The sequence below is a fragment of the Aspergillus brasiliensis genome (assembly GCF_001889945.1).
Source record: "Aspergillus brasiliensis CBS 101740 unplaced genomic scaffold ASPBRscaffold_17, whole genome shotgun sequence".
Classification (NCBI taxonomy): domain Eukaryota; kingdom Fungi; phylum Ascomycota; class Eurotiomycetes; order Eurotiales; family Aspergillaceae; genus Aspergillus; species Aspergillus brasiliensis.
The window spans coordinates 545,041-565,362 of record NW_027137458.1 but is presented as its reverse complement, the minus strand read 5'-3'; the positions used below and the strand labels follow the sequence as shown (position 1 = coordinate 565,362).

The 20,322-nt window shown below is 50.0% G+C and overlaps 11 protein-coding genes across 11 annotated transcripts; 7 read left to right on the top strand and 4 right to left on the bottom strand.

Annotated features, from left to right (window-relative positions):
• Positions 1–450: 450 nt before the first annotated feature.
• On the top strand, positions 451–2,342 carry ASPBRDRAFT_59239 (uncharacterized protein; the record flags this gene model as incomplete). The annotated part of the gene is made up of 5 exons (XM_067628021.1): positions 451–561; positions 621–990; positions 1,037–1,171; positions 1,205–2,167; positions 2,314–2,342. 5 exons carry the CDS (start codon positions 451–453, stop codon positions 2,340–2,342), a joined length of 1,608 nt encoding a protein of 535 aa, XP_067474505.1.
• Positions 2,343–3,023: 681 nt separating this feature from the next.
• Positions 3,024–3,634, bottom strand: ASPBRDRAFT_187399 (uncharacterized protein; the record flags this gene model as incomplete). Its single annotated transcript, XM_067620096.1, has 4 exons — positions 3,024–3,156; positions 3,234–3,309; positions 3,394–3,435; positions 3,554–3,634. The coding sequence occupies 4 exons, from the start codon at positions 3,632–3,634 to the stop codon at positions 3,071–3,073; spliced, it is 285 nt and encodes a 94-aa protein (XP_067474504.1). The 3' UTR covers positions 3,024–3,070.
• An 876-nt stretch (positions 3,635–4,510) lies between these two features.
• On the bottom strand, positions 4,511–5,170 carry ASPBRDRAFT_48299 (uncharacterized protein). The gene has a single exon (XM_067626060.1). It carries the CDS (start codon positions 4,961–4,963, stop codon positions 4,628–4,630), a length of 336 nt encoding a protein of 111 aa, XP_067474503.1. The 5' UTR covers positions 4,964–5,170; the 3' UTR covers positions 4,511–4,627.
• An 864-nt stretch (positions 5,171–6,034) lies between these two features.
• Positions 6,035–6,508, top strand: ASPBRDRAFT_136301 (ATP synthase subunit C family protein; the record flags this gene model as incomplete). The annotated part of the gene is made up of 1 exon (XM_067618780.1): positions 6,035–6,508. One exon carries the CDS (start codon positions 6,035–6,037, stop codon positions 6,506–6,508), a length of 474 nt encoding a protein of 157 aa, XP_067474502.1.
• A 1,902-nt stretch (positions 6,509–8,410) lies between these two features.
• ASPBRDRAFT_48296 (uncharacterized protein) lies at positions 8,411–8,976 on the top strand. Its single transcript, XM_067626059.1, has one exon. It carries the CDS (start codon positions 8,597–8,599, stop codon positions 8,918–8,920), a length of 324 nt encoding a protein of 107 aa, XP_067474501.1. The 5' UTR covers positions 8,411–8,596; the 3' UTR covers positions 8,921–8,976.
• Positions 8,977–9,015: 39 nt separating this feature from the next.
• Positions 9,016–9,679, top strand: ASPBRDRAFT_352858 (uncharacterized protein). The gene has a single exon (XM_067623331.1). The coding sequence runs from the start codon at positions 9,112–9,114 to the stop codon at positions 9,574–9,576; it is 465 nt and encodes a 154-aa protein (XP_067474500.1). The 5' UTR covers positions 9,016–9,111; the 3' UTR covers positions 9,577–9,679.
• Positions 9,680–10,633: 954 nt separating this feature from the next.
• Positions 10,634–11,636, bottom strand: ASPBRDRAFT_187392 (uncharacterized protein; the record flags this gene model as incomplete). Its single annotated transcript, XM_067620095.1, has 2 exons — positions 11,381–11,636; positions 10,634–11,307 (listed from the first exon to the last, which is right to left on the bottom strand). The coding sequence occupies exons 1-2, from the start codon at positions 11,628–11,630 to the stop codon at positions 10,634–10,636; spliced, it is 924 nt and encodes a 307-aa protein (XP_067474499.1). The 5' UTR covers positions 11,631–11,636.
• A 686-nt stretch (positions 11,637–12,322) lies between these two features.
• ASPBRDRAFT_59233 (uncharacterized protein) lies at positions 12,323–13,460 on the top strand (the record flags this gene model as incomplete). The annotated part of the gene is made up of 4 exons (XM_067628020.1): positions 12,323–12,450; positions 12,503–12,774; positions 12,943–13,056; positions 13,168–13,460. The coding sequence occupies 4 exons, from the start codon at positions 12,323–12,325 to the stop codon at positions 13,458–13,460; spliced, it is 807 nt and encodes a 268-aa protein (XP_067474498.1).
• Positions 13,461–13,760: 300 nt separating this feature from the next.
• On the top strand, positions 13,761–15,207 carry ASPBRDRAFT_662011 (putative protein kinase; the record flags this gene model as incomplete). Its single annotated transcript, XM_067628682.1, has 6 exons — positions 13,761–13,942; positions 14,001–14,190; positions 14,221–14,347; positions 14,402–14,709; positions 14,755–14,920; positions 14,971–15,207. The coding sequence occupies 6 exons, from the start codon at positions 13,761–13,763 to the stop codon at positions 15,150–15,152; spliced, it is 1,155 nt and encodes a 384-aa protein (XP_067474497.1). The 3' UTR covers positions 15,153–15,207.
• A 287-nt stretch (positions 15,208–15,494) lies between these two features.
• On the top strand, positions 15,495–16,484 carry ASPBRDRAFT_69297 (bZIP transcription factor; the record flags this gene model as incomplete). The annotated part of the gene is made up of 1 exon (XM_067629028.1): positions 15,495–16,484. The coding sequence occupies one exon, from the start codon at positions 15,495–15,497 to the stop codon at positions 16,482–16,484; it is 990 nt and encodes a 329-aa protein (XP_067474496.1).
• Positions 16,485–16,627: 143 nt separating this feature from the next.
• ASPBRDRAFT_136102 (MFS transporter) lies at positions 16,628–18,211 on the bottom strand (the record flags this gene model as incomplete). The annotated part of the gene is made up of 2 exons (XM_067618763.1): positions 16,628–17,812; positions 17,882–18,211. The coding sequence occupies 2 exons, from the start codon at positions 18,209–18,211 to the stop codon at positions 16,628–16,630; spliced, it is 1,515 nt and encodes a 504-aa protein (XP_067474495.1).
• Positions 18,212–20,322: the final 2,111 nt, after the last annotated feature.

The window sequence follows — 20,322 nt, the reverse complement described above, 5'->3', positions numbered from 1 at the left end:
CTCCTTCAATGAGAAAATTGAGTCATCCCTTGGGGCCTCTCGTCAGTAGACAGATCCATAGGTAAACCATTGGTTCACATAACACAACATACGAAGGCATAAGACGTTTCGCGACGTCGTGGCTATACGTGAATATCAAGGGACGCTGTGTTTATGCATACAAGCGATATGTTCTACTTGGGAAATCCCATCTACCTGGCTATATCCGTCCAGTTTAGTCATGAACAGATACTGATGAATATAGTGAGATTTACCACAAGAATCAGTGGCATAGAAGCATTAAACAAGGGCCAGTGAAGCCAACAACATGAACTATGGCGAGGAAATCTCCTATCTCATATGTCCTATATAATTTATACCTCTCGCTCAATTGCCCTCTGCTTTCTGCTTCTACACCCTCCACATCCTTCAATCTCACTCACTTATCGATCTAACGTATACTCAATCAAGATGCAAGACACTTCTCGCCAAGAGTTCGCCATCTCGGACCTCCCTACCAAGTCTGTTGCCTTTCATCCTGAGTTTGCAACCATCACGCGCGAGTTTCCGGTCTGTTTTCAGGTAGTTACCCTCATACCTTTTTCTTTCATCAGATTCACTCTCTAATGAGTTCCTAATAGTCCGGCCCCTACACAATCTCAATCAGTGGCATCCACCACGAGGTCAACATCGATTCCATCCATGTTGACAGCACCGGCTCTGCCAAGGTGATAGACATCCAGCATGCAATAATCAACCGACGAGAACCACTCCCCCATAAAGTATCCTCTGACAACAAGGCATATGACCCGGTCAGAGACCTGGGCAGTGGGAGAGTGCCCTCTTGCAGCTGCAATGAAGCGCTAAGTCAAGCCCACGACATGTTGGGTCAAAGCAACTATGAGATGGCTGATATAAGGGGAGAGAACCAGTATTCAGGATTCAATACATCTGGTGCAATGCCACTTCTGCTGCAGAGCTGCGACCTAGTATGGAAGGGCGAGAAACCGAGTGCGGAGGAAGGCTGGATTCAGACACCAGATCCTGAAAAGTTTAGCTTTCTACCCTAAACAGTTCTGCCAGGTAGTTGTGCACCTGGAAGGGCAAAGGACTACGCCTGTATCTGTGCCGACTACTGAAGCTCTTTTCGGGACTGCAGGGGGGATTCATCAAGCGGAAGGAAGTGGCCAGCGTGAGGAAGTGATGCTGCGCTTGAGCTATACAGTTCAGGCCATGTCCGATCTTCGACTTCACAACCTCAGCATCGATACGCCTTCATCGTCGGCGAAGATCAGGCTCTGTGCGCTGTTCACGAACATGACCTCGGAGACCTGGCATGACGCACAGGTAACGCTGTCGGCTTCGCAGGCGCACGTATCGCGTCTGGAGCAGAATATGCCGTCATTGCAGCCGTGGGAGATGTGTGCCAGGCCGACGGAATCCATCTGGGCTGTGCAGCCTATTTTGCCAGCATTGGGGACACCAGCACCGAGAAAGCCCTTTCCTGATTTTTCTTTCGCCCCAACTCATGACTTTTATGATACATTTACTAAATCGGTGAGAAACCTCGGCGGAGAGGGATACATACCCCTGGATAGCGAAGTCCCCGAGTCGATTAGCCAGGGCTACGGCCTGAGTGTAGCGTATGAACTACCTGGCCGGCGTGTCATCATGCCGTCGTTCGCGCCCCGCCGTCATGAAATAGCTGAGCTGGACCTCAAGACGGTTTCATTTACATACGTGATCGTGCCCAAGAAGCATGTGGCAGCGTTCCTTTGTGCGCGGATCCAGAATGATTTGCCCGTCATCATGTCCGGAGGCGAAGTGAACGTGACTGTCGACGGGACCTGCTTCGGCAGGACGAAGGTCTCAACCTGCCCGCCCAAAGGGTCCTTTGAACTTAACCTAGGGGTGGACCGGTTCATCCAGGTGACTTATAATGAGTCTGGGATAACAGGGTTTAGAACCACCGACAACGCGGAGCATATTACATATCTGAAAGCGTCGTGTAAGGTCAAGAATACAAGGTCTTGGGCAGTTAATGTTTTGGTTTTGGATCAGGTGCCAGTCAGTGTGGATGATAGCTTTCGGTTTGAGATTCTGGCACCAGTAGCTCTCAAAGTTCCGGGGGATAAGGTGGATCTCATAGAGCCGGGAAAGCCGCGAAAGACCGTGGAGTTGGGCCGTGGTGGAGAGATCCGATGGGAAGTCAGAGTTGAGCCGGGAGAAGAGATAGAGCTTGATTTGAAATATTCTCTAACGACACCGCTGGAAAAGGGGACAGTGGCCTTTCCTGTGTCTTTTTCGAAACCTCCCGATGCTCTTGGATCACAGGTCGACTGATACACTACTGGGGAGATTGATCTACAGTAGGGTACATCAGCGATATTTATGTTCTGTTGAACCATAGCCTCAACATAATCTCAATTGAAACGCTCTTCAGCATTTCTTGATGATTGTATGGCTGCATGCTGATGGGAGATGGGTATACAACCATCTAGTTTACGAAACGCGCTTTTCCTCCATAAATTGACCACGTTGAGGTCAAGTAAACCTTCACGCCCTATACCTGACAAATTTGGGTGGTAGACTTATATGTTTTTCACTGCAGTAAGCTATGGGTGAAACAAGATAACGAACAATCCTACTACCATAGGCTCATAGCATCAATCCAGATGATTGTTCAATTTAGAAGCGTTTGCAAAGAAGCAAGGGACCTTCTTATCATCCACTCAAAGAGCGTGCCACTATCGATATCCGCTATAAAAGGAAAGATGACCGTAGATCATATTAGTCACATGATGCAGCATTGTCTTCCGAATGCGGTAGGTGACCACTAGCTGTATACTGAGTTGAGCTACAGTTCATTGGCTGCCTTTGGTGTCCAAGCCTGATGCGTGAAGAGTAGTATAGATTAGATTCATATTGGTTCATAAGGAGTTACTGTCATTGATGTCGAATCATCTGAACCAATTTCGGGCTGATGGGTCTACAAAACTACTATATAAAGCATGCACTGAAATATAGTCCAAACCACTGCCTCCCCGATATATATACTATGGCCGCCTTCGTTGGTATCAATAAAATAACTTCAAACTATTGAATCAACCATACTAACCCCGGATATATCTTCCCCATCCTCCCTGTGGACCACCAACATACCAAAGCAAAGCCACCCTCATACCACAACAATATATATTATCCACATACCACTCCCGGTGGCTAGCAATAGCATTCCACATCCAGGATCTCACCCAGATACTCATCTACGCTCCGATTCGCTAGGAATTCCAGCTTATCTCCTGCACCACAGACTACAATGTAAATCACCTACGTGCCAAAACAAGGAAAACAACCGGCATGGTGGCAGCTAGCTAACTAGCTACCAACCCGATACGTGAATAGCCGGCATACCTGCATTGAGTTGTCATTCCAACCAAACCAAACCAAACCCAACTGAAATCCCGAGGTCCGGGACCTGCCGCTGACCCGAGAGGAAGACTTGTGCCTTGATACCTGAGGCCATTGACACCGTATATCCGTCACGTACGTATGCAGATTACCGTAATAATACAGCCAATACAGGTCCGATACACGGCGGCTCTCCGGTGCTCAACTTGCTTCGCTGCAGCCATCCATCCATCGATCGATCCATCGAAACCCATCAAATCAAACAACCCTTTATCCTCCGAGTGTGTCGGTATCCCCAGGACGATACTGAATTTATGCATTTTGTGTTCCCGCGGATACTACTAATCCGACTGAAGGTATTACTGCACGTCTACAACTTTCCCTCGACACTGGTCATTGATAATACCGCAAATTATCAACTAAACATCTCCCCCCTGCTAGCCGAAGAACTGTTCGCGAACAGCTCGAACCCCGTGGCATCCCTGCACCAGCTGCATGCTTAAATTGAGGCAAGGCAAGGCAAGGCAGGCGACGGCGGCAGCGGTTCAGTCGGGAAGCTGGCCGGGTTACGTAATACTGCAGGGCGGCTGAGATCATATCTCGATCACCGGGATAAATCGAGTTTAGTGAGACCGAACTCGGAAAAGGATAGTAGGGGGGAAGGGCCACACAAATAAATTAGCAAAAAAATAAGGAGACGAAAGAAAAGAAATTTGCCCCGGAATTCTCACCCTGATCCAGGTATAAGTAGCAGGACGGATGTCTTCTTGGGAAGATGGGAAGGAAAAGGGCAAAGAGGTAAAAAATTACACAATGGGTTCGGTTCCCAAGGGATTTCTTCTGGTGGAAAGGGGGCTGTGGTGGCCACGATAACAAGCACGAAAACCCGCGAGACAAGACACACACACAAGCCAGCCACTAGCGGCTGACTGTGTGGGATATGCTTTCGTCCGGTTTTCGAGAGCCCACGGGATGATGTCGATGGATTGGGTTGGCTTGCGCCGCGCCCACTTTCTCCCCTAGTTCAGCTTGCGCCGGTCCTTCCCCCCCCCCTGAGTTTTTGCTCCTTATTCCTCCGAGAGGGATCAATTTCTCTGATGTATCCAAAAAGCTATATAACCCGTGCACCACCCTCGGAGACAAGGGCTGAGTTGAGTTGCATTGGGGGGGGCGAAGTGGTTTTTTCTCCATAGCGCCAGAAGCAGTGTGCTATTTGCGAACTAACTAGCTCAGGGAGCTACGGATCGTCGCGCGTTTCCCCGGCGAAACGCGCTCCGTACGGAGCCGGGTTGTCCCAAAACGGCAGATACCCAATACGATGAGTCGGTGAGGCATTTCCCGAGGGGGAGACAGACAAGACAAGGAGCACAACCAGCAATTGAGGGAAGGGAAGGGAAGGGAAGCTTCCCTCCTTCCAGCCGACGCGGCGCAAACCTGCTTGCGTCTCAGGAAAGTGGGAATATTTCTTGCTCAGAAACTCCGGTGCTGGTGGAGCCGCATGCCCGATTCGGCCCGGTTTGATTGCGACCGAGAAGCTGGCCATCATATTAGCGGAGCCTTGGCGGGTGGTCATTGGCTACCTGGCGACCGCTAAGTGGGGGTGTACCACTCTATCGGACCCATTTGGATGCAGGGACCCACCAGTACGTCTGGTCTTTCCTTTTTTCTCTTTTTCTTTTCTTTTTTTTTTTTTCCCTCTTTGCGGTCTCCCCGTTTTGCTGTGAAAATTTTGCATACCGTAAGCTGGTCTCTTTGCGTGTGTCCCATTGTCCTGTCTTAGTCTGTTGCTGGGTTGGGTAAGTGTCGGAAGGGAAGGGAGAAGGGGACAATTTATATGTAAGGAAAGAATGAAGGGAGAGAGCCCCGTAGAGACAAGACAAGAATGTTTTTTTCCCTTTTGTGACGACACGAGGGAAAGAAAGAAAACGGAAGGAATCGGTCTGTTACCAGTGTAAAATACACAGACGACTACGGAATTCTCCATGAGATGCAGCAATGGGCTATCTGAAGGGGAAAGGAGACTGAGAGAAAGGAAGCCAATGCTCCATCGCGGACCAGCACGGCCAGGTGAAGACCCTGAAATCATTGGTTGTACCAACCGTAGCTCCCCTGGTAGCCACCATCCCGAATGATCCCGAAGGGTGTTGTATGTGAACAGTGTACACAGTATGTGTAAGTTAGGTGGTGTACTCCGTATGTGTGGTGGTGGAATGGCCCGGGGGAACTGAAGGTGAGAGGATGATGAGCCAAAAACGAGGCGCGCCAAACAAACGGTGTAAAGGGAAAGAAACAGAGGAAAAAGAGGATCACTAACTAGGGATGACAAGACACAAACAGGAAAAAACAGGAACAATACGATACAAACAGACCGGCCAAAACACCAAACACAAAAAAGTAGGTAACTAGTAGGGCTTTTTTTTCTGGTCCCAACAAAGCGCACTAACACCCGACGGGGGGGCTGGGTGGGAAAAGGGCAAAAAACCGCGAAAATTTAGCGGGAGAGTATTTATGTCCCGGGGGGCCGTCTGTTGTCACTTTTCCTCCAGCTTTTTCCTCCAGAAAAGTTCTCCTTCTTTCTTTCCCTTCCCAATCCCATCCATTTTCTAGAGAAACTCCTCTCTCAGAACCACCACAAACCATCACAATGGCCTCCTCCCGTGTCTTCGCCTCTCGTCTGGCCTCCACCATGGCCGCGACCACCAAGGTCGCTCGCCCTGCCGCTCGCCTCCAGCTTGCCCCCAAGCGTACCTTCACCACCCAGCGCAAGGCCGTCCCCGTGACCCCCTTCCAGACCGTTAAGCGTCAGTCTCCCTCCGGCCTCATCCAGGCCAACGCTCGCCAGGCCTTCGCTGCCCAGCAGGCTCGCCGCCAGTACTCCTCCGAGATCGCCGACGCCATGGTCCAGGTCTCCCAGAACCTGGGTATGGGTTCCGCTGCCATCGGTCTCGGTGGTGCCGGTATCGGTATCGGTCTCGTCTTCGGTGCCCTCCTCCTCTCCGTCTCCCGCAACCCTGCCCTCCGTGGTCAGCTCTTCTCCTACGCCATTCTGGGCTTTGCCTTCGTTGAGGCCATTGGTCTGTTCGACCTGATGGTTGCCATGATGTGCAAGTACGTTTAAATTATGACCGAGGGATGATTGCAGTCACGACATCTGCTGCGGAGATTTTATGATCCATCCTCCCAAAACTCCAATTACAACCATACTTTTGGGGAAAGATGAGGGGATTTCTGGGGGAAATATCAGCAAAATTCTTTGTTTTGTGAGATTGTCATGGCTGTGATAGGAGGTAATTCTATTGTGGTGGTCTTTTTATATATCATGTACTACTTTTCCCGTCATCATCTACAACCATCAAATACACTGTACATATAGAGATTTAAAATGGCCACTAAACTCCACGGATCTGCCAGCTACAATTGATTGTAGGATTGGGGATGTTTTCTTATCCAGATTCATCGAATGTGCTATTCGAAAACCTTGCCAGCTGTCTAGTCTAACCCATGAACGAAAAGACCTGGGGTAAGGACAGTGCTCGGTCCAGCTCAAGCTGAACCAATTATCATATGACCACGCTTCAAGCTTGTCGGTCAGACTGAAGAGCTAGACACAGACTCGGTTTCTGAAGGCGTAAAGTGTGGTTGTCAGGCCAGACAGGTACCAGCTTGATGCCAGCTGTCGACAACGAAACGGTTGTCCCGGAATCTCCGGGGAGCTCTCTTCCCTCCCGGCTTCTCCCTCCCAACAAGGGCGGATACCGCCTTATAAACCAGCACTTGCTACTACTAACTTTCAATTACACCACCAGACTAAATTGACCTAATTCATTAACCTAGAGAATGTCTAGAATCGTCTCTCACACTCCATTTAATATTCATTAACATTAGCGAGAGAAAAACCCATGAACCAAAACCCATTGATGGTCCATGGCACCCCCTTCACTCTCACCCGGTGGATCTAGACTGACGATCGCAAATGTAAACGTCACCCACCCTACCACCACAACCACCTCAGCAACCCAAGGACCAAAATATATGTGGTCAGTGGTAGGAAGTGAGAACATTTGCCTGACTTTTCTCTCACATTCAATTGACCCCCTACCTAGACTACTGTATACCTCAGGGGTTGTGAGTAAATCATAGGATGAAAAAATTTTCATCTAAAAATTTTGTCGTGCAGCTTTAATCCCTGCATGTGCATGAATCGAGACTCGACTCAAAGATAGAAAATTAACTAAGTACCTACAGCCAAACCGACATGAAGAAGCTGCCGTGTAACCAAACCAACTTTGTCTTTTAAGCCGGCGGGAAGGAGGGAAGTTGAAACTAACCCTGCGCCAAGAAAACATAGGTACACTTACGTATGTATCATGTGTAAGGGTAGGTAGTTAGTTATCGGGGAGATTCCATTGATTTTCCTTTCCCTGCGACGATCGGATCGGTAGAGAGACACTTAAAGCACAGACACATGTGGCCATTGAGTGGAAAGTACCGCCAGCCATTGAGTGTTATGGTTATGGAGGGTAGGGAAATTATCTACGGTGGTTAATGGAGCAATGGTATAGGATGATTGCTTTTCTGATGATGAATCATGGACTGAGTTGATGGGAAGGGGATGATGGATGTGGATGTGATTCATCCATCCGTCCATCCTTTTCGATCCGGAAGGGAAGGGAAGGGAAGAATAAGGAAGAACTCGGTAAGTAGGTAATTTATTTACTGTCTTGGGTATGGTATGCTTCGTATGATGTATTACGGGGATGAAGGTGTTGCATGTGACCTGTCGGTATTTGATGGACATGTGATCTCGGGTGAGTTGCCGTCTATCTGACCGTCTGATTGCCGGTTGTTGTTGGGTTTAGATAGTTATACCGCATGTTTATTATCACCCTCTTCTTAATATCTTATTTCTCGTCATTGCCTTGCCTATGATGGTTTTAACTAGAGCTGCCTGTATATATCTCGATAGCACTGCATTGGATCCTACTCAATTGTCTATTCGCAACCCCATCATGCATATCCCGACAATGCCGTACCCGACACGAATATATCCCATCCGATCCCACCCGATTTTCATCCGGCAGGCCTCACTGCCATAGACTAACTACCCTGTATACCTACAATCGAACATCGTAGACCAATTCATACACCATCACATGAAACATCCTCAATATCACATACATAGCATCTTTCTAAGTAAGGGAAAAAGATGTCCCCCTCCCCATTGTACACCCCCGAAGACGTCCCCTCTATCAAGAAACGTCGCAACCGTCTCCCCAACACCCGCGCAAAGCAACTCCTTCGTGCCGCAGACCGTGATTTCAATGATCCCCCTCCACCGCCTGGACTAGGCGAGTGCTGTGGGAGTTCGTGTGATCCGTGCGTCAACGATCTGTGGAAGGAGGAGTTGGCGGTTTGGAGGGAACGGTGGGGGGATGGGGCGGTTGAGGATGGAGATAAGAAGGGGGATGAACGAGGGGATGAGAATGAGGGGTGTGGGAAGATGAAGATGCCGGGGAGTTGGGAGTGGTAGGTTTGGTATTTTGGGATGTCTGTTGTGTGTGTTGGGGAAGATACCTTCTATCATGGGTGAGTTAAGTTCTCCGATATAGTCGATCCGTGTGCTGAACTTGATACAGGCGACTTGCAGATTAGATGAGGCGCATGTTGAGCTCATGGACGTAGTTGCTTATACAGCTATAGCTTCAGACATCGCTTACCTCGATGTTTATGAAAACATTAAACATCTACCGGGATTATGCTTCAGCTACATTGCTCCTGTGGACTAGCACAGCTATCGAAGAGCTACATCGGGAGAAACCGTCTTGTTGTGTGGCCAGGTTAGCTATATTGCACTACATCGACAGCAGTGAGATCAACTGCAGACCGGATATCAAAAAGGCCCGTCTCCTAAAAGGAGAAGCAGTACTCAAGCTCTTTCTTCAAAGCATCTGGCCACCTGATACCGAGGCAGCCTTCGCAGTACATATCGCAGGCTCTTCTCTAAAGCAGGCGAAGGGAACTTCAACGTGGCCGTCTGGAGCAGCACCACAGCAAAAGATCTTCCGGACGCCAGCTTCACTGGACAGCAGGGAGAAAAACAGCTCAACATCGTGGGCGATGATGCCCAAGCCAAGGGCTTCAACTACCTACGCATCGCTCTCCCTGTATGCGTGTAGCGCACGGTGATGCCAGCGGCTTCGGGGTGATGTTCTGTCGACACCAAGTGTGGCTCCGACACGACAAGAGTCGTCATCCAACGCCGCCTGAGAGCTAAAAGAAAACACCATCTAGGGCACCATGGACCCAGACGAGTACCAAGTCTTCAAACCGCTCCTTTCAGACGGCTACGTCGTCTCCATTATCGACAAAACCGCGAGGACAAGCCAATCAAGATGACTTACGTCAACTGCCAGACTCCAACGCGTGACGTCCCAGCATCAAAGGCCGAACGCGCTGCGCTGGTCTCAGTGACCTCAATATTCTCCAATTCGCTCGACGGGCTTGCACGCTTGAAACCCACTATGGCTGCTTTGCCCCAGGAACATGGAATGGGCCAAGGATAGTGTCACCAACGAAATATTGACTGTCCAAGCCCGGCCGGAAATCGTGCACTCGCGTTGCGATCCGACCGCCGCTTTCAAGACGTACAAGCTCGGCCACAAGGGTCGTACTCTAACCTCCGGGCTGGACGTCTCTGTCTGATCGAGTCTACGCGTGAAATGGACAAGTTATCGATGGCTGAGTTCTCGTCACCGCCACGACCAACCTGGACTGAGGGCCGATCATGAAGCGCGCCCCGGCGATCACCGCCGACCACGGCGGCCAAACGTCCCACGCTACCATCGTCAGTCGCGAACTCGGCATTTCTGCCATCGTGGGCACCCATGATGCTGCCTACGTACTGCACCCGGGCCGGGATGTGACGGTTTTGGCAGATAGTGGACTGCGCAGGAAGGGCATCGGCTGCAGGTGTATGTGATGGGAGAGATCCCGTCGAAGTAGGGATTGGTTCGGTGTCGGTGATTCCAGATAGTTTTGGGAATGCGAAGCTGCGGGTGGTGGCGAGTGAGCAGAGGCAGAATGGGGAGAAGGCTGATGAATCTGATATTGTTAATATGTGGTGATATCAAGTGATTTCGACAGTTCAAAGTCCACTCCTGACCCGCTACCTATCAAGAACAATACGCTTGTTCTCATCAAGTCAATCAATGCAAATTCCACTTCTAGATTACTCAAATCCCTACTACATCCCTTGAGCCTCATTCACTCTAACTCTCTCCAACAAAATGTTCAACCTCATGACCCCCGTCTCAACTATCTCCCTTTCTTTCTGTCCCAACTCCAACTCGACTTCCCTAATCACCCCTGCCCTTCCCAGCACAACCGGCCACGAACAACAACACCTCCAATCCTCCCTCCAACAACTCACCGTCCAAACCATCTTCTGATCATCCTCCAGCACTGCTGCTGCAATCCCCCCCGCCACAGCCCCAACCCCCCAAGGCGCGCCTCCTTTTCCTGCAACAATCGCCTTCAACCTGCCCTTAATCTCATTGTCCATCTCCATCCTCTTCTGGATTGAATTCCCACCCCTCCCTTGGGGAGTCATCAACCCTGACCACCCAACGACCTGACTCTCCTCCCCCCGTATCCCGACTACATACCCCTCTGTGTCTTCCATCGTTGTCCCCAGAAAGCGGGATACCTCGTCCTGTAGCCGTAGCGAGTCGAGACAGGTCCCTATCCCGAGGACTTGCTTCCTAGGCAGACCGGCGATATCTTGAGCGAGAGTTGTGAGTAGATCAACTGGGTTAGCGACAACCAGAATTACGGTGTTCGGGCTGAATGGTCGCATTTCGTTGAGTATGCTTTTCAGGATACTGAATTTGTGGTACAGGTGTTGCATAGTGGTTTCTCCTGTACATGACTATTAGCTACCTTTTCCCCTCATTATTTTACTTTATTAGTATGTTGTTCAGAGTGTAAATACCAGGAGTATATTTGACCCCCGCCGTAATAATCACCACATCCGCCTGACTCGCTTCGTGGTGCGTGGCCGCCTGGATCTTAGTCACGGAGCCGTAAACGAGTGCGGCATCAGCCAGATCTTGCACTTGTGCGTCCCGGAGATTGGAGTTGATGTCCACGAGGAGGAGAGTTGCTGGGATGCGGCGGTGGATTAGGGACAGGGCAGTTGAAGCGCCTACGGAGCCGAGGCCGATTAGGGCGATTGTTGCCATTTTTCTGAACCCTCTTCTTTTATTGTTCGAGAGTTGGGGTTATTTGTATGGCTTTGATGGAAATTTAGAGAAGTCGCGCTATTTATGGAGCTGGCTATTCGATTCCGCTTATGTAGCTATGATTATGTGGGAAGATGTAGGATTCGTGAGGGGAGCTCGTGTTGCGGCGTCATGGTTACGAGTGAGTTCGGGTGGAAGTATGTTCCGCGGATCATAGTGTAATGAGGATTAGGAGATGATCAGGCTATATTAGGGGGTCGTACTGTGGCTTGGATTCTTGCTATAGTTATTTCTTTGAGCGCGTTGAGGCCACTTCCACTTGTATCTACATATGTGCTTGGGTCACAGAGAAGTAATCGGAGGACTAAACTGATCATTTAGATTATCCACAAACGGGAAATTACAGCTATATGCTAGTCAGCTACTAGTATCCAATACTAAGATTTAGCTGTATTATTATTGAGGCAGAGATTATTATTCCCTTGCATCGGTGACAGTGCCCGCCCACATGCAGCAGTTTAGTCATCATACCAACCAAGGCCCAGCCCCTTATTTCACTTCTTAGATTCTGAATATCGCAACAGCGAGGGAATCATGTAGATGAAACATTTTCCAGTGTTAATCCCTATATCCAACCGGTTTTTCATTCTGCATCTTTGACGGCATTAATCTATTGAATCACCCAGACTGCTATGTTCCAGAAAACTCTCGCAAGGCTGGCAGAGTCAGCTCCCAACTATGTTGGAGCGACTGGATCATATTATCGCTTTAGAAGCATGATTCAGAAAAGACCATACATGGGTCGTGTCTGGTTGGCAGTGTCTGTTTTCTTGATCGCTGCTTATCCCGAGCAGCTTGCTTATAGTGCCTAGGTCTGGGCAAGACAAATATATCTTGAAGGATATTCCTCGGGATATTTATGACAATTTCATCGAGGATATCAGACCGCGATGGTGCAAAAGTGATAATATACGATTGCCATGCGACAGTATATCGGGCCAGCGGATCTTTGTCTACAAGTACATGACGGACGACTTCCTGAGCCTGGGTAAGAGAGGTATTTCGACTAGAGCTCAAAAGCAATTCCTGAATTCTAGCCTATTTGGTATCGCTGAGTTACATGAGCAGCAGGTCGTGCATCTTGGTATTATACCATTGGTTTAGCGTCTGACTTCATTGAGCTATCCCCGCTAATTTGGTTCAGACATTAAGCCAGACAATATCATGGTCGATTGCCGAGATCAAGCAGAAGAGACCACAGTTGAAAAGGTACTACTTACCGATCTCTAAAATGCTGCATACCTGCCCAAAGGTAGGTGCATAAAAGGTATGCTTGCTGGAAACGACAATTGGCGCAGTCCGGAAGCCCACTTCAAAGGGGAACTGAACAAGCCAACAGACATGTTTGCTTTTGGGATAATAGTAAGTACAGTCGATATGTTAGATGAGCAATATTGACCTGTTCAATGTCTCTATGCGGTGTTGGGACGTGTTATCTTTGGCGTCGATGACGATTTTCGCTTCCATGAATCGCAAGGTGCATTGCCCGCCATGATACATTTACAACGTCAAGTATCATACTTTGGCGACAAGGAAGGCCTTAATGGACTGCTGAAACACATTGGCGATGACGAGGTTAGTTGCCAAGTCCTGCGAATACTATGGGATGAAAGAGCAGAGGATTACATACCATACAAGCCATTTGCTGAGTGGGAGGACCTTATGGAACCCGAATTCAAGGACTTTATCGAGAAGCTAATGAACCTGGATCCTGCCAAACGAGTTACAGCCCGTGAAGTTTTGGAACATCCATGGTTTTCAGATGTTTAAGACTAATCCATATGTACGATCATTGCATGTAACCTGAAGATATGTGAGTCAATAAATTCTAGTACTTGGTGTGGATAAGGAGATATGCTGCTATTTTTGGTCTTAGCGCTTCGGCGCGGGAAATAGTGGATCTATATCCCTTGCATGGGGTCCGCGCCTGCCCAATATTCCTTCTAGTCTCCCAATCATGCATGTCTGTACCAAACACGCGTGGATTCACATGTAGCATGGCTTCCGCGTGGAGGTCTCTGAGGACTTCGGCCAACCGAATCTTCAGATCGAGTCGTTGTAAGCCATCAAATGTGCCCACGCAGGCTTTGCCGGCTGCGGAAGCAAATTGAAGAAGAGTGCACGCCACATTACGAGTCAAAATACTATTACCCTGTACGTCTCTACGAGCTTCTCAACAACAGGTATCAAATTACCGCCAAACTTGGCTGGGGAACTAGTTCGACGGTCTGGCTAGCTCGTGATTTGAATCAGTATGTTGGATTGCATAGACAAGCCTGTTTGCTTGGACTCAGACTAAAATCCGAAAAGACGGCGCTGGTGTTCAGCACGCTACGTTGCAATCAAGATTAAGGCAAACAACTATGCGACTAAAGAGGATGCTGAAAGGGAACTATGCATTACCGAGAAGATCACCAACACGAATCCACAACATATAGACCGAAGTTTCGTGAGCACGTTGCTCGATTCTTTTGATCTGCCAGGCCCAGAAGATACCCATGTCTGAATGGTCTTTGATCCCTTATGTGAGCCTCTATGGATGCTCCGGCGGCGTTTTGAAAGAGACGTGCTTCCCTTGGATGTTCTCAAGCCTGTTGCCAGATTGATTCTGGAAGGCCTTGGCTATCTCCACTCTCAATGCCAAATCGTTCATACAGGTATTCATCGTAGCCAAAGATAAGGCAAGCGATGGGTTGCTAATGTTGAGCCAGACTTGAAATCTGACAATGTTCTCATGGCTCTCAGAGACTACTCTATACTTGATAAAGTTTCTCGGGACGAGATGAATGAGCCGCTGCCTCAAAAACAGCTCGAAGATCGAACGATATACCTATCGAGAAATCACTTCGGCGTGGCGGCAAACGGCTTAGGCAGACCAGTTATTACTGACTTCGGACTGGCTGTGGATGGGTCTCGGACCCATTACCATCTCATTCAACCGGACAGCTTCAGAGCCCCAGAAGTTATTCTTGGAGCAGGTTGGAGCTACAGTGCTGATATCTGGAATCCTGGTGCTCTGGTATGACTATACCCTTCGTATGCTAAATTGCTAATAAGGGACTAGATGGTGGAGCTAGTCCACGGAAGTGGTCCATTTGATGCACCACACTCTGATGCTTCTGCCTTTCCCGAGGAAGCTCATCTAGCTCGCATAATGTCGGTACTTGGTCTTCCACCTCTGGAGATGATTCGTGAAGGCAAGAATAGCTCTCGATATTTTGATACTGAAGGCATGTATCTTTCTTGGCGAGCAATGGGAAGCTTTGCTGACCGTGTGAAGGGAGATTTAAGCACCCACAATTGATACCAGAATGTGGAGGGCTTGAGAGTCGTCTTAGCGATGTCGAAGATGTCGACAAGCAGGCTTTTATCAATTTAATATCGCGAATGCTGCGGTGGCGACCGGAGGAGAGGGACACTGTGCAGGAGTTACTCTCGCATCCTTGGTTTCAGGGATTGTAGAGCTGGTATTCTGTTTCTTAGACTTGATCTAAACTTAAATGCAACTTGAGAGCAGATAATATGATCTAAATATTAATTTTGTTCATTAACAAGCATGATTTCATGTACTCTACCTGCGAATCTGCATCGTTGTTACTGCCACATCCGTGCTATTTCCACACACTTCACCAATCACATTGTCCCGAATATGCACAACTTGTGCTGAGACGGGATGCATAACTCACCCCAGACATTCTAATCCCTCCGACTTGGCTTTATTCCACTTAATCTGAGCCTTAGTTTATTCCTTTATCCTCAAATCCATCCCAGCTCCATTTCATTCAGTCTATAGCACCAACATACATGTCCCTCTCCTCCGCAGAAAAGAAACGTCTCCGGGACCGCCGCGCCCAACAAACGCTGCGCACCAAGAAGCAGCAATACACCACGCAGCTGGAAGACAAAGTGGCGCATTGCGAGCGCTACCACGACGACAGCGGCACGCAGCATCTCCTCCAAGTGATAGAGGGTCTACAGCGAGAGAACCAAGTCCTGCGCACTCGCCAAGAGGGACTAAAGACCTTGATCACATCATGGGAAGATCCCTCCCCACCGCATCTGCTGCATCCACAACCACCGACGCAACTTCCACTACCGCCTATCCACTCAACCACCACCACATCATCATCACCACAACCCAACAAAGAGGACTCTGATTCCATATCACCTCTCTATTCCCTCCTCCCTCTACACTCTGACTTCCCCTCCCTCAACCCCTCCCTCATCTGGCTCACCCTCCCCCCATCCACAATCACCTCCTGCCCTCCTTCCCCGCACCCTCTGGACCTCCTCTACGGCACCAAGACCAACCCCCTCGCCAACACCATCTACATCAGCTCGCTGCGCCGTCCCCTGCGTGACCCGGAGCGTCTCGCCTTCGGCTGGCTCGGCTACCACTACACCAAATGGCTCCTCAACCCTAACCCGGAGACATTCGCCCAGCTGCCGACCTTCATGCACCCCGTGGAGGAACAGCTGCGGATCGCGCACCCGACGTCGCTGGATCTGATCATCTGGCCGGAGATCCGGGTGACGTTGATCCGTGAGTGGGAGGTGTATGCCCGGCAGAGGGATGACTTGTTTGGCTTTCTGGCGTGTTGTATGAAGGTACGGTGGCCGTGGGGGGAGAGCTTATTAGAAAGGGATGAGGGGAATGAGTTGGTGATGAAGACGCGATTTAAAGAGGTGATTATGTGTAAGGAAGGCTGGGGGATCACGAGGGAGTTTGTGGGTGTTTGGCCGGATGTTGTGAGGGGAGTGGATGTGGGTGAGGTGTTGATGGAGATTGGATGATACTCTCCTAGCTATCTAACTATTTTAATCTGTATGATATCTGTGGAATAAGTCAAGTTTAATGTATGTATGTACGTCTATAATCTATCATTAACTACACCACGCTAACTTTTCACACATATATCATTCCAACCCAGGGGGAATTAATCCAACCTAACAACCCACCTCTCCCTTATCCTCTGACCATAACGATTAAACAAAATCGGCACGGGCACAAACGCCAACGCCAAAAACCCTAGCAACGAATTCCCCCACCCCAGCCCAAGACTCCTAAACAGCTTCGGCCCCGCCAGCGGCAACACCGCACCAACCAACGATCTCGTCGCCGTCAACGCCGCATTCGCACTCGCCGCATACGCCGGATAACAATCGATAATGTACGTCTGAATGGGCATATACACGCCCAGCATCCCGATGCCGAAGGGGGCCATGCCGATGATCGGCACGATCCACATCACCTCGTACTTGGCGGACCAGCCGTACCAGAAGAAGCTGATGGGGAGGAGACAGGCGAAGATGATCATGGTAGGGAGACGCATTTCGGGCTGAAAGACGCCGTTGTTGCGCGCGGTGAGCTTCACGACCATGCGGTCACTGGTGATGGCGACGGCGGTCATGCCGATGAAGAAGCCCACGCCGATGCCGAGGTAGGCGAGACCCGCGAGACCCGTGGAGAAGCCGTAGGTGCCCTCGAAGACGGAGGTGATGGTGGTGAAGAAGAGGTAGAGGAGGCCGTAGACGAAGGCCATGTAGATGGAGAGGAGGAGGACGATGGGGCTCTTGCAGATGAGGATGATGGGCCGGCGGAGGCCCTGCATCAGTGCCTGGGAGACGGTGGGGGGTGTCGTGCCGTGGGAGATGTCGTAGGCGCTGCGCAGTTCCGGGCGGTTGAGTTCGCGCGCCAGTTTGGCGGTTTTCCACCGGATTAGGACTGGGGCGTAGGTTTCGCGGTTGAGGAGCTCGATGCCCGCGGCGATGCTGCCGCCGGCGATGAGCAGGATCCAGAAGACCCAGCGCCAGCCGATGGTTTCGCCCACGAAGCCGCCGGCGATGGGGCCCACGACGGGCCCGATTAGGGGTCCCATGGCCCAGATGGAGGTGGCCGTGCCGCGCTGGGTGGTGGGGAAGAGGTCGGCGATGACCCCGGCGCCGAGGGTGAGGCAGCCCACGCCGCCCATGCCGGCGAAGAGGCGGAAGACGATGAGGCTGGCGAGGTTCGGGGCGAGTGCACAGCCGATTTGCCAGACGACGAAGAACCAGTTGGAGGCGCTGAAGATGATGCGGCGGCCGTAGATTTCGCTGAGGGGGGCAAGGATGAGGGGGCCAATCTGTGGTTGTTAGTATGGAGGTAGCTGATAGGGTTGGGATTGTAGTTGTAGTGGTAGAGGGAGGCGTACTGTATAGCCGAGGAGGAAGATAGTGACGCTGAAGGAGAGGAGAGTTTCATTGGTGACGCCAAAGTCGGCAGCCACATAGCCGATAGACGGGGAGAACATGCTGGATGCCAGCGGCGAGATGAAGGTGAAGGAGCTCATGAGGGCGAGGAGCATATATTTCCGGCTTGGGGCAAAGTTCTGTGGGTTGTTGGGGTCATCTTGACCGTCCCAGCCGACGATGCCTTTGTCGAGATCTGTTTCGGGGTAGAGGGCGGCAATGGTGGTGGTGCTGGAGGCCGGAGAGGGCACTGGAGAAGAGGGCTTCTCCGATTGATCCTCGAGGTCAGGCATGGTGAGGATTGCACTTGGGTGCTGCACGAGGGGAACGAGGGACTAGGGTGGAAGTCGTGATGAGGAAGAATGGGAAGGCCATGGTGGGTAGGGTGATTTTAAAAGACTCTGGACGGAGATAACGGGGTGCATAATTTGCAGGAGTCAAATATGCAAGAAAAAAGCAGTTGTCGTGAGATGCAGAGCCGCTGCTTTGATGGCTCATCTGGTTGGACTTGGTTAGGGCATCCCTGGTCAGGGCGAGTCAGCGGGATATCAGCAGCCACTCATTCATGGCATTTCAAGTGAGAAATGGAGCGCTGAATCAGTGGTGGGTCCAATAGGAAGAAAATGCGGTGGAATTTGGACTGGAGAACGTGGCAATCCACAGAATCTTCCCGTGGTTGTGCAAGTTATGCACCCGATGGAATAACAGATCGCATGAGTCTTTGTTATGAACTGCCGTCGGGAATAACATGATTGATCAGCATGGTCCTTGTCCCAATGCTCATCATGCAGCAACATGACATGCAATCCTTCTGACTTGTCACATAGCCTTGTGTCAGCTTGGCTTATCCCCGGCGAGGCCGACCGATGCTGCCATCATCTGGCAATTCCAGCCGAAGGATCAGGAGCCAGCTAGAAACCTCTAGCGACCCAGTCAGCAGTGCCATGCGATCGAGGGTGAAACTCTGATCCGCTATCAGGCTGAACTATTCCCACATTCACAACACATGGCGGTGTTGCCCACCACGTCAGAATCTTCCGATTTCACATGCTTGGAATAGCTTCATTTTGCTCCACCGCCTGCCCAGCCCTGCCTCGGGATGCCGTAACAACAACCCGATGCTCTCCATCACAAGCCAGAACCCGAGCCGATAGCAATAAACATTTACTTAATTTCATCTTGGCAATTCTTGTCCATTGAATTGAACTATTCGAGAATATTCACCCTGGATGTCTTTATAAGGGTGCACCATGTGGAGACCCTTCCGATTGGTTCGCATCACCTCACCCGATCACATTCCTGCGAGCACCTCGTGCATATGACTCCTTGCTGGCAGTTAGGCCATCAGTCTTATGGTATAAAATCTCTGGTCTGCCCAACGCGCGCTCCTGAGCCTCGTCTAGATACGAGTGGGCTGTCTGTGCGCTGCGGCTGGAACTAATGGCGGAAGGTCGGGGATTTCCGGACTGTTTGCCAGTGATGTATAGGAATTGTGGTCATAGGTAATAATAGAATGCAATAGAAGCTTTCTCATGAATACTAGTGGCTGTGACTCGGATGTAGGGTGAATATCTTGTATGAAGCCGTAGTCGCCAAGACATTGAATACACACCCTAAGGATGATTGCTTCCGCAGTACATAGTAGGTCAGCTTTGATGAATTCACAATAACGTACCAAGTGCTACTGAAATGGGAATGTGGTAAATGCACTGCCGCATGCTCTTCACTCCCTTCTTTGAGTATATATACACCTACTGCTGCTCTTCCATCCTCCTACTCTTGAAATCTCCCTCCATCCGCATATATATTACTAGATTTCTATATACAACAGTATTGCGATTACCTGCGTCGCAAGACTGTCTTTGTTCCGTCGGTACCTGTTCTAACAGACATGCGCGCGAGTACAACGCAGAAAGCTCAGAATGTCTCATCAGACGATGATGAAGAAACTTATACAAGCCATACTCCTTGACTATTCTGCTGGCAATAACCATCGGTCGGCCGTTGGCAAAAGTAATCCCAAGAGGATTATGATCGTTCTTCAATTTCACTCCTGGTCAATATCGCACAATATATAAACTCCTCGAATTCTCATATGGAAATCGGGTCACCCAATACGCTCCATCTACGGTTCATCAGAAACCAGTGAGAAACAAAATTGCTGAGACCAGAACAGGTCATGGACTGGTCAGACTTCGTACAGGAGATAAGGTTCTTCCTTTGGATCCACACATATCCCACGGTTTACGACAAAGGATCGATGTTCTTCCACTATTCATGGCAATGATCATCAATATATAACTATCGCACTTTGGCTTCTCAAAGCCCATGTGCTGAGGAGGCACTCACAAAGTCGAAGCGCCCCCTAAAGGAGACTCATGTTAAGACATGATAGCGAACAGCA

Bases quoted from the DNA above. Each gene is read 5' to 3' on its own strand.
- ASPBRDRAFT_48296 (XM_067626059.1), top strand. From the start codon at position 8,597: ATGTCCCCCTCCCCATTGTACACCCCCGAAGACGTCCCCTCTATCAAG.
- ASPBRDRAFT_48299 (XM_067626060.1), bottom strand. From the start codon at position 4,963: ATGACCACCCGCCAAGGCTCCGCTAATATGATGGCCAGCTTCTCGGTC.
- ASPBRDRAFT_352858 (XM_067623331.1), top strand. From the start codon at position 9,112: ATGTTTATGAAAACATTAAACATCTACCGGGATTATGCTTCAGCTACA.